The sequence below is a fragment of the Carcharodon carcharias genome, chromosome 9 (genome assembly GCF_017639515.1).
Source record: "Carcharodon carcharias isolate sCarCar2 chromosome 9, sCarCar2.pri, whole genome shotgun sequence".
Lineage (NCBI taxonomy): Eukaryota > Metazoa > Chordata > Chondrichthyes > Lamniformes > Lamnidae > Carcharodon > Carcharodon carcharias.
In genome coordinates, this window is record NC_054475.1 from 4,315,224 (window position 1) to 4,327,380 (window position 12,157).

General features: G+C 40.5%; 1 protein-coding gene across 1 annotated transcript in view; it reads right to left on the reverse strand.

The window, feature by feature from the left end:
- Positions 1 to 10,837, reverse strand: part of LOC121281763 (pepsin A-like) — an 11,841-nt gene extending 1,004 nt beyond the window's left edge. The window contains exons 1-8 of the mRNA XM_041194717.1: positions 10,697 to 10,837; positions 8,801 to 8,963; positions 8,138 to 8,255; positions 7,232 to 7,350; positions 3,620 to 3,819; positions 2,319 to 2,438; positions 1,101 to 1,245; positions 221 to 319 (exon numbers count right to left, since the gene is read on the reverse strand). Coding sequence (XP_041050651.1) covers positions 221 to 319; positions 1,101 to 1,245; positions 2,319 to 2,438; positions 3,620 to 3,819; positions 7,232 to 7,350; positions 8,138 to 8,255; positions 8,801 to 8,963; positions 10,697 to 10,752 — 1,020 coding nt within the window. The 5' untranslated portion in view covers positions 10,753 to 10,837. The remainder of the gene's footprint in view (positions 1 to 220; positions 320 to 1,100; positions 1,246 to 2,318; positions 2,439 to 3,619; positions 3,820 to 7,231; positions 7,351 to 8,137; positions 8,256 to 8,800; positions 8,964 to 10,696) is intronic.
- Positions 10,838 to 12,157: the final 1,320 nt, after the last annotated feature.

Consider the following 12,157-nt stretch of genomic DNA (forward strand, 5'->3'; position numbering starts at 1 on the left):
CTCACAGAACAGAGGGAACTCATTCTGCTAATTGTGCAGTTGTACTTCAACTAAAGTTGATGAAAGAAAGTGGAGTGGAAGAAATAATGAATAAAAGTTCCATGTAAATTTAAATATAAATGAGGTACAGCCATTGCACTGAAACCTTTACAAATATCAGACACCCTGAGATGGTGAACAATGGTGTGGAGATTCTGGCAGCCTAAGGGTTAAAGCATACCTGGAGAACATATTGGTCAGGAGAAAGCTGGTAGTCAATTCCATTGATGGTGAAAGTCACATAGGGCATGGTGGGCAGGTTACGACAGTTCACACCAAGCTGTAGAACAGAGAAACAAGAGGTTAACAGTGGTATTATCTGGGACCACAGGTCTCATTTATGTTTAAAATGAATTCTTGACTATCAGTTTGCTCTGAGCCTTTCCTTAATTTTAGCATAAGTGTAAACTATTGTAATTAATGCACCTGAGCGTCTTTTAATTTAGGGAACATAAGAAATGGGAGCAGGACTAGGCCATTCATCCCTTGAGCCTGCTCCACCATTCAATAAGATCATGAATGATCTGCTTGTGTTTCGAATTCCACATTCCCATCTACTCCTGATAACCTTTGATTCCCTTGCCTAACAAGAATCTATCTATCTATCCCTGCTTTAAAAATATTCAATGACCCCATCGAATCCACCATCTTCTGAGGCAGAGAGTTCCAAAGTTGCAAAACCCTTTGAGAGAAATTTTTTTTCTCCAATTCCCCCTATTTTAAAACAATGAACCCTAGTTCTGGGCTCACTCACAAGAGGGAACACTCTTTCCACATCCACCTTGTCAAAACCATTCAGGGTCTTGTATACTTCAATCAAGTCACCCCTCATTCTTCTAAACTCCAATGGAAACAAGCCCAGTCTGTCCAATCTTTCCACATAAGACAACCTGCTCATTATAGGTATTAATCTAGTAAACCTACTCTGAACCGCCTCCAACGCATTTACATCTTTCCTAAAAGAAGGAGACCAAAACTGCACAATGTATTTAAGACCTTGTGTCCTCAAGGATTTAAGATGAAATCATCTCCTTCTTGTGATAAAATACAATGCAGGTTACCACAGAATAAAGTTGTGCTTCTGCACCAATCTCGTGCTGAATTCTCTGGATCGGTGAGACAGGGCCAATAATCAGAGAGGTGCCAGTATCGACAATGGCCTGACAACCGCTTTCACAAGCCACTACCTGGCCGTTGACCTTCACACTAGGGAGGAAAAAGACACTCATGATTATGTGACCATTTTCAGAAATCTAAATGCCAACTGTTTATGGAGATTAATGTATGTGAATGTATGCATCGTATATCAAGAAAGTTTCCAAATTGAATTTGGCCATTATACTTTCAGTAAATATACAATATAACACTTTGATTGAGCTTTTGAATCTATTAATACGGCTGCACTACTTTTATTATTCTTTCAACTCTAAAATATTATTTGTCTTGCAATCTTTTGCCAGGTTTGTGTATTTTGATTCTCACTTTTCTGGTTTGCATTTGATTCAAAGTCATCCAGTGATTTGGCTTCAAAGTTTCCCTCTTGATGCTCAAGTACCTCCACCGCCTTGCCTAACTGTATCATTGTGATCTCCTCCAACACTAACAGCATGCACTGTCTGCTTTATCTCCCATTTACTGTGCATCTTATGCTTGCTGATGGTGCCAGAGTCATGATAGCTTTTCTTTTGTTGAAAATTCTATTTCAAAACTTTCTTCATCCTCAAAAGTCAATTCCTTAACTTTGCTTTTAGTTACCTCCCTCTAATCACTCCCTAAATACCTGCTCCATCCACTGTTCAATCTTCATAGTGCCTTGGGTTGTTCCAATAAGTGAAAAGTGCTGTACCAATGCAGTTGCCGTTGGCTTGCATTTCAGCAACCCCAACATGAATAGGGGATGGTGTCATTATAAGGAGCTGGATCAATGTCAGTTGAGTAGGGGTTGAGGGTTATAGAGATATTGATCATGCTGTGTGATCTTCTAATCTGGTAGATTTGGAAGATGTAGAGAATCATCAGGAGGTATGGGGTGCAAGTCCATGAGAGCACAATTGAAGGTTAAATGATCTTTTCTTGATCTGAATTTGAATAACTCTGAATTATTCATTTCCAATCTAATCCCTAATATTTTTCTTTAACATGCTATCATGTTAAACTGCCCAGTAAAGGCTGTGCAACACTTAATCTATTTATCATTATGAATGATCTCAGCACAAAGAACATCTTTGCAGTTTAATTCTGTTCTAGAACATAAGCATTTTTAATGTTCATTTACTGACCTGTCCACAAGGATTTGCCAGTATCCTTCCACAGTGACAGGAACCCAGTTGATGTTACCTGTGTAATGGTTTGGATCAAATCCACCAAATACAACTTCACTTCCTGACTCACCATCCTGTCTGTAAATCAAAAGTGAAAAGAATTTAAATCTGGAAGTGTGCAGGTTCACAATTTCTGTCACCTTTTGAAGATCATATCATAATGGCCTTTTGTCAAAAATGTGTTTGAGAGTAGCTGTGAAGATGCAGGAAAGCGCGTTGTAAATCCTAGAGAATATAAAAACTATACAGTAGGATGTAGCTAAATCCTACAACAGAAGAGTGTAAATCCCCATGGTTTTAAATATTTACATTGTGATCTAGTCAGGTTTGGTTTGTTGTGATTGTGAATGAACTGCCTGAGCAGAAGGAAAGAGATTCAATCGTAACTTGCAAAAGGGAATTGGACTCATACTTGAAAAGGGAAAAAAATACTGGTTATGGGGAAACGGCAAAGGAGTGGGGCTAATTGGATAGTTCCCTGAAAGAGCTGGCACAAGCACAATGGGCCGATTGGTCTCTTTCTGTGCTGCCTAATTCTACGATTCTCTTCATTGAAGTCTACAGGGCTGGAATCAATGTTAGGGCAGGTTCACTGCCTAAGTTGGCAGGATGGACTCCCAGAATGACTGTTGGTGCAAGCCAGGTAGGAAATCTGGAAGAGAACGGAAGAGGCTTCTTAAAGGGGAAAAGAAATTCAAAGGCATAAAATAATTTTTTTATGGAAGAGAGGCTTTTCATGGGCTGTGGGACCTCCAGGAAAAGGGAGGAGCCTAAAGGGATGTAGAGATGACCACTGCTAGCCTTTGCACTCCTAACAGAGTTATTAGTTGCTTTCTACTTCTGCTGCATGATGTATTCCTGCCGTATCCTGGATTCCAGGTTGAGGTTGGCCATACCTAAAGCAGAACAGAGGGAAATTGGCTGGTTTCCCTGAACCTGTCCCCTACCATCATTTAAATGCATTATGTGGTCAACAGTCAAGTGACTAAGACCCCGTGTCAGATGGGGCAAGGGGAGCTGGAAGACACTTTGCTCTGGTGCAGATGGGGATGGTGATCTGACTACGGGCCTCCAATCCTTATCTTGCTTAATTTCCCAACACTGTGTCACCTACAGAATTATGCCAGAGAAAAATCCAGCTGATAACGTTAATGGTGTTGATAAAGAGAAAATGGAAAGCAAAGGCAATGTTTGTGTAGATTTTGTTGGGTGCTTGTTATGAAGAGATAAATTTGGGGGTCGTGAACATTATACTTCACCTGGTCAGATAAAAAGCAAACATAAATTGCTCCACCAGATGCTCAGACATCATGTTTTCGAAAACAGTTGTGGCACCTGCAACGGCATAATCTGCATATCCCAATCCCAGAATTCCATCAAATTCAGCATAATAAAGAAAGCTGCCAGGCTCAGTGATGCTTAAACCAAATTCTTGTTGGGTGATATCAATGTTGGATACCTAATTGAAAAGAAAACTGTTTAAATATTTTACAGTAGGTCATCCTGTCAGAAGTCAAGTAACATAGGCCTGGTAGTAATGAACACATTGGGGTTGTGCCAGTTTCTTGGTCTCTGCTATTCCAAATTGCCCTTGCAAGGTGTTGAACCCCCTCCTGCCCGTTGCTAGGTGAATGCCTTCGGGAGTATGAAGTCAAGGATATAGACTACCTACACTAGAAGTTCCCACTCCAATGTCTCAATCAGGCTCTGGTGCATCATTGGACACCAACACATCTAGTGAGGTGAGGCACTGCAGTCTCCAAATGGGCAGATGTGGTCCCCAGCAGTCCAAGCCATTGAAGAAACACATCATGTTTTAAACATTTTCTGGAACACCACTTCTTCTTCCAGAGGCTGAGGAAGATATGTGATTTGGGAAATAAAGGGATAAAAGATTACTTTGATTTATACTTATGAAAGCTGTTTCTTTTGCTGTATTTTTCCATAATCTTTTGCTTACACACTTGGCCTGTTTTTCTGGATGTGTTTTGTTAGAGATGAAGTTACTGTAGCCGATAAGCTTTGTATTTTTTTCCATTTCGTACTTTCCCATGAGCTTGCTTGACTATGAGAATATGATGTGATGTGCTTTGCAGGGACACATTGAAGTCCATGAGCAGTCAAAATATACTCGGCCATGTAGCCAGCTGAAGCTGTATTGTGTATAAATGTGTGTTATTGTAACTGCTCTCTGAGAGATTCTATAGCTTAGCTCTTTCCCTTCCCTGCTCAAAATAAAGATTTTCTGACTTTAACCATCTCCATACTTCAAGTGGCTTTTCTTCCACAACAAATGGAAGGACTGTCAGGGGAACCTTGGATAACCTTTCCCAAAATACCAGCTGGGCATCAGAGTTTCTGACTGTTTGGGCCAGGTGTGCACCCATAGTTGGCCAATTCTAGATAGATGCTGTTATACTGGCTTCAAAGTATCTTGGGGATGTTTTGCCAAAAAAAGGTGGACCAGAAAGTGATTGTAAATTAAAGAAAGAAGAAACTGCTACTTATGTAGAACCTTCAGATATTGTTCAGATATCCCAGAATGTTTTACAGCCAATGAATTATTTCTGAAATGCACTCAGTTACTACTTCTATCTGTAACTAAGGCGAGAGTGACCTAACGCTTAAACAAGTGTCAGCTGATCGGAGAGAGCCATTGTGACTTTATTAAAGATAAGTCATGTCTGTATAAACAAGTTGAACCTTTTGAGGGGCTAACCCTTAAGGTAGATTAGGTAAGCTCTATGGATGTTGTATATCAGGATATCCAAAAGGCATTGGATGAGGTTCCAGAAAAGAGAAGATTAGGGAAAGCAAGGGCGTACTTTTGTGGAGGACTTTTAACTTTAGCTTGAAATTGGTTGGGAAGTAGGATGCAGGGAGTGGAGATACAGGATATGTACGCAGACTGGTGGAATGTGACAAGTGGTGTTCTCCGGGAATCTGATCTGGAGCCTCATCTTTTCACCATAGATAGATGAAGGAATTGTGAGTTGTATTAGACTGCAGGTTACATGGAGCTAGGAGGGAAAGCAAGCAGTGCAGATGGCAGCACATTGTCGCAAGGGAACATAACCAGAATAAGTGAGTGGGCATGCTGAGTTCAATGTAGGTACGTGTGAGGCCATTCACTTTGGACAGAAGGTAAAAGAGTATTTTCCAAATGGTGAGAAATTAGGAATGGTAGAGGAGAGTGACTCGGGAGCCCAACATTACAAATTGTTAAAAGCCAGTTGGCAGATACAAAAAAGAATCAGTAAAGCTGATGGATTGTGAGCCTTTAACACAAGCATGATGAAATACAAAGGGACGGAAGTTGTTCTTGAGGTTTGAAGATCCTTGGTGAGACTCTCAAGGGCAATTAGGGATGAGCAATAAATGCTGGCCCAGCCAACAACAGCCACACCCCGTGAAAGAATTAATAATAGAACACAATGTGGTACTGTTATTCAAGAAGGTAGGAAGGGATAAACCAGGGAACTACAGTCCTGTTAGTCTAACCTCAGTGGTGGGGAAGCTATTGAAAGCAATTCTGAGGGACAGAATTGATCTCCAGTTGGAGAGGCAGGGATTAATCAAGGACAGTCAGCACGGTTTTGTTAAGGGGAGGTCATGTCTGTCCAATTTGATTGAAATTTTCGAAGAGGTGACCTGATGTGTAGATGAGGGCAATGCATTTGACGTAGTCTACTTGGACTTCAGCAAGGCTTTTGATAAGGTCCCGCTTGGGATAATGATAATGAAGATAAGAGTCCTTCGGATTCAAGGCAACTTGGCAAATTGGATCCAGAAATGACTGAGTGGCAGGAAGCAGAGGCTGATGGTCAAGGGGTGTTTTTGTGACTGGGAGCCTGTGTCTAGTGAGGTTCCACAGGGAGCGGTGTTGGGTCCCTTGCTGTTTGTGGTATATATAAACGATTTAGACTTGAATGTAGGAGGGTTGATCAGTATGTTCACGGATGACATGGAAATTGGTGGGGTGGTAAATAGTGAGGAGGATAGCCTTAAGTTACAGGACAATATAGCCAGGCTGGTCAGTAGGGCTGATCAGTGGCAAATGGAATTTAACCTGGATAAGTGTGAGGTGAAGCAATTGGACAGGACAAACAAAGCACGGGAATACATGATGAGTGGTAGGACCCTGGGAAGTACTTGGTGTGCATGCCCACTGGTCCCTTAAGGGAGTGCGACAGGTAGATGAGGTGGATAAGAAGGCATATGGGATACTTGCCTTTATTGGTCAAGGCATAGAATATAAGGGCAGGGAGTTTATGCTGGAACTGTATAAAACACTGGTTAGGCCACAGGAAGGATGTGATTGCGCTAGAGAAAGTGCAGAGGAGATTTTCCAGAACTTTGCCTGAGCTAGAGAGTTTTATTTATGAGGAGAGATTGGATAGACTGGGGTTAATTTCCCTGGAGCAGAGGAGATTGAGGGGGGACACGATTGAGGTGTACAAAACTTATGAGGGGCATATATAGGGTAGACAGAAAGGAACTTTTCCCCTTGGTGGAGGGATCAATACCAGTTGTCATAGATTTAAGGTAAGGGGCAGGAGATTTAGGCAAATTCATTCACCCAGAGAGTGGTAGGAACCTGGAACTCTCTGTCTGAAGGGGTGGTAGAGGCAGAAACTCTCATGACATTTAGGAAGTATTTGAATGTGCACTTGTGATGACATAGCATACAAGGCTATGGGCCTTGTGCTGTAAAATGGGATTAGCATAGTTCGTACTTGTTTCATTGGTGCAGATTCGATGGGCCGAAGGACCTTTTTCTATGCTGTAGACCTCTATAACTCTATGACAATCTGCAACACTGACTTCGCTATGGGCCCCTCAGACATGGGAAATCAGCTAGTTTGACTTACTCTGACAGTGTCATATCCCAGTACACCAGTCATGCTGCCTGTACCATATTGGATAGAAAGGTACTTGTTTGAAAGGCGAAATGTTGAGGACGCTTGTGGATTAAACTTGCGATGATCACCTACAAGAAAAGCACATCTTATCCAGTTAGTTTCATTAGATTACAGTGTTCATTTCAATACAACAACAATTTGGCCTGGACGAATGTTGTGGAGATGTGATCAAATCCCACCACAACAACTGGGCAATTTAAATTTAATTAATTACAAACAAAAATGGAACAAAAAGTGAGTATTAGTAATGGCGACTAAAAAACTACAGGATTACCATAAGAACCCATTCCCCCCTCCCTGCTTCAATACTAATACTGGGCAGACGGTATAACTTAGGTCTGCCAGCTCCAGGTCAATTCAGGAGGTAGTTATCGTATAGCAACCTTTTTGTTTACCCAGTTTCATTCATTTGGAAATAAAAACTTGATGATCTGTGGAAATTATTTACATCCTTCTAATACTTCATTGGTTGGTTGTAACATTGATGACTCAGCGAGTAGTAGGTCATGAACACCATGTGCTTAGAAAATAAGAGGCACAGGACGTCCTGCTTTAGATTACTGACCTGGAGATCTAAGCTATAACATACAAAGTTGGATCCTGAATCAACCCAGCTCCCACCTTCTTTTGGATACAAACTACTCCTGATCATCCAAAGGTTAAAGAAATTGAAGCAACCAATTATGTGAATTACACAACAGCGAATCCAAGTGGGAATTCAGTGCTTAACAATTGCATTATAAAATCATAATGAAGCAAATTGGAGTTGAAAAGAACTAACTGCATCACCTCCAAGGTTCTGTGTACCAAAATGTGCCATTATGAGAATTCCTTCTATGGTCTAGATTTACTTACGGCATGCTGGACTAGAGCAGTAACCCGATGGGACCCAAAGGTTTGAAGAGCCAGTATCAAAGACGACAATGAAACTCTGAGGTGGCGTCCCGATGCTGATTGTTCCGTAGTAAGACAGCTGTCAGGAAATTAAAAGGAAGATGTGAAATTAGAAATGGATCTGGATCTCAGACAAAGTACAGTAGAGATGTGTTACAGATCCGACGTGTTTAAGCATTGAGTTTTCTAAAAGCTTAGTTTAGGAAGTGCGTTTAACCTAACCACAATGGGAACGAATTTTGCATCCATTTTACAATTTTACTGCCCCTGCAGTTTATTGAAACCAAATTAGATTTCCAAATGCTTAACAAAGATCTCTAAAGGCGACAGGGCTACTTTTGGCAAATATTCCACTGGTTTACGTAATGAGGAATGGGAGCAAATCAGCATTTAGTAAAATACGTAGGAATGGCAAGGGGCTATTTTCAGTTTCAATCATACACTCTCTTAGCGCTGTGCTAAAATATATCTATTGCAAAATGATTGCCACCATTATTTGCTGTACTTTTAGATTTCAGATACCGGTGGCAGGGTTAATGAAGGGCAGAATGCCGTCAAATCAATCAGGATGACCATTTCTATTCTATTTGCTGCTCTTCCTTAAAAACACTACAGATTACTTACATCCAGGTAGTTCACTAGTGGCTCTGTTGAACCTGATGAGTCCTGCTGGGATGGTCCACGGAATTTGGAAAGGGGATTGTATGGGTGTTTCTTCAGGAAATCTTCGAGTAAACCACGTTCCGCCAAGATATTGCGGACAGATTTACCCTTAAATAGTTTCACTCTGCAAGGACAGGAGTGAAAGAGGGTCAACACTTGGGCAAATATGTCCTTCTACATTTTTCTCGACACCTTACAGTGTCATGCACTTAGGCTATGTTCAGTTTCAAAAACAAAAGTAACATACACACAAAACAGAGATTAATGTAAGAAGGGATACACACAAAAGAACATACAGATTAGGAGCAGGATTAGGCCATAATGAGCACAACTATTTCCAAGATGGGATTATCAGTATCTGACACTTTCCGTTTAAATAACAGCTTCATGGATTGAGATGCATGCTGATTGTTTGTGGAGCACTGGGAAGGGATTTTTCTTTCCTTTTCAGAATGTAGTATTTATCACTGAATCCCCACATTCTCTCCAATTCATGTTCAGCTAAAGTTCTATAGACACTTCACTTAATGTCTGCTATATTCAGGCTTTTTCTTGTGGATATTGGTAAACAAACTTCTCATAATAATGACAGCAAAATAGTTCCCCACACAAAAATATTCCATACCCATGACAAATTTCATCAATGTTGGCCAATCTATTAGAAATGCAAAAACAATAATGTTGCAGAAAGAAAATCAATCCTATTCATCTTTAGGAGCCCAATTACACAGGGAACGTTCCTTCCACCTACTCAAAATGGACTTTGATGGCCAAAGCCCACTTGCATCTTCTCAAATATAATAGGTATTCTAAGTAATTCTCATGTGTCCTGGGGCTTAGTGAGGCTACAATATGAAAAGTGTGTATGCTATCTAGTACACAAAATGCAGTTGGCTGCAACACCCCAGGCATGAGGGACTAAGGGAGAAGCTAATGGAAGCCTGCTCATCCAATTTTCTGATCTTTCATAGTCATTTTATAACTATGTAACCAGGAAATTGATGGGAAGATTGGGCACAAAGGCAAATCAGCCCATTAAGCACACAGGTATTGTTAATATAATGAACTTGTCATGAACAGGTACAGAAAATAATCAGAAAGGCTAATGTCATGCTGACCTTTATATCTAGAGGTTTAGAATGCATGGAGGTAGAAATCATGCTTCAGTTATACAAATCCCTGGTTAGGCCATACCTGGAGTACTATAGGCACCACACCTATGGAAGGATATATTAGCCTTGGAGGGAGTGCAGCATAGATTTACCAGAATGATACCTGCATTCCAAGAGTTAAGGGGACATTACACAAACCAATGTTGTATTCCCTAAAATTTAAAAGATTAAGAGGCAATTTGATCAAAGTTTTCAAGATATTAAGGGGAACAGACGGGTTCGATAGAGAGAAACTATTTCTGCTGTTTGGGAAGTCAAGGACTAAGGGGCTAATCTAAAGATTAGAGCCAAACCTGTCAGGAGTGAAATTAAGAACCACTTCTACACATAAAGGGCAGTAGAAATTTGGAACTCTTTTCCACAAGTGGCAATTGGTGCTAGGTCAATTGTAAGTTTTAAACCTGAGATTGATAGAGTTTTGTTATCCAAAAGTATTAAAGGATATGGGTCAAAGTATGGAGTTAGGTCATAGGATGATCCATGATCTCACTGGTTGACAGAACAAGCTGGAGGGGTTCAATGGCCTATTCCTGTTCCTATGTTCCTCGTGGCAGAAGAGAGATTCAGAATTGAAATGTTCAAGGCAAACTCAAAACATTTTGATGGCATTATCATCTTCCATCTGTGAGGAAACAGTCATATTATATCTAACTTCAGAACCAAGACTCCGATCATAGGTTCTTACCTGATTAGACATTCAGAGAGCTGAATGCAAGCAAGTGCAATGAGCAACCACTTCATCTTTGTCCCTTGGTGTAGTGAAATGACTCCAAAAGGGAAATATCAGATGCTCCTGCAAATGGGTTCTAGTTGTTGCTGCTTTTATAGTGGTCCGTATCAATCCTTTCCATTGTCTTTCGATGTGGATAACAGATTAGGCAGTTAAGAGTTTTTCCATAATTAGTAGATATTAAACTTGATGACCTTGTTGGAAAAGCAGATATTGCTGCCAAATTAAGTGACCTCAAACCCGAAAATTACAATTTGACGCATTATTAAATAGCAATGACTTTTATTAATACAATTATAACTGATAAAGATATTAAACTTTTATTTACAAACTGATGATAAATGCTCCATCAAATTACTTGGGTGTTGCAATTTGAACATATAGCCTCAGAGACTGATAAGCAATGAATTTGTGTCTGGATGACATTGAGCTTATTTTTGTATATGGTCAGTTGACTGCTCTGTGAAGCACCCATTGAATGGGCATTTGTCCCAAAATTCATAGCATGTTGACAGCATTAGGACAAAAAGGACGTTGCAATCTGTAATAAATTGTTGCTTAAATTTTGGTGATTCATGTAATGAGATCACATGTGCTTTCAGATTTTCTTTTCTGATATGTAAGGGTCAGAAATACACAGATTGGCTGTGAATGTTGCTGCTACAATGTTATGTGTATGTTGCCTTTTATCACCATAGTTCTTATTTAAGGATAGTAATGAATTGATACAAATTTTGGGAAGCCATTAATGTGCTAACCAGATGAGCCAAACACCATGGAAGACACTATCTCCAACATCTGCGCACTGTGGCTATGTTGCATACTATCTACAAGATGCACTGAGGCAACTCACCAAGGCCTTTTCAACAGCATCTTCCAAATTGACAACCTCCCCCACCAAGGAGAACAAGGACAAGAGATGAATGGGGTCCTGCCAAATCTCACAAAGAAAGTGCAACACAGCAGTGACAAGCCGACAGCTGCAGAGACAGAGTTTATAAAAAACAGTGACTGCTCTTAAAGCAGCAATAAATTTAGAAGGGTAAATACAAGAAAAATGGCCATGGACACAAAATTATAAGAGATCACAGAGAGAGGGCGACTCCGCGGTAAGCCAAACACCTAAATTCACATTACCTGGAAAGCCAATCAGAAGTGCAGTCCCCTTGCAGTCAGTCACAATGCTGCAGGTCAGACATGTCGATCCATTCAATCCCATTTCAGATGACTGGTCTCAGTATGTCAAATGCCTAGCGATCTTTTTTACCACTAACCACATCACGGGGGAGGCGAAGAAGAGAGCGATTCTTTTATCCTCATGAGGGAACAAAAGGTATCGGCTGATCTGCAACCTTAAGTCATCTTGCGCCCCAGACTCAAAGACTTTTGATGAGTTAATATAAATTGGACAGAGCC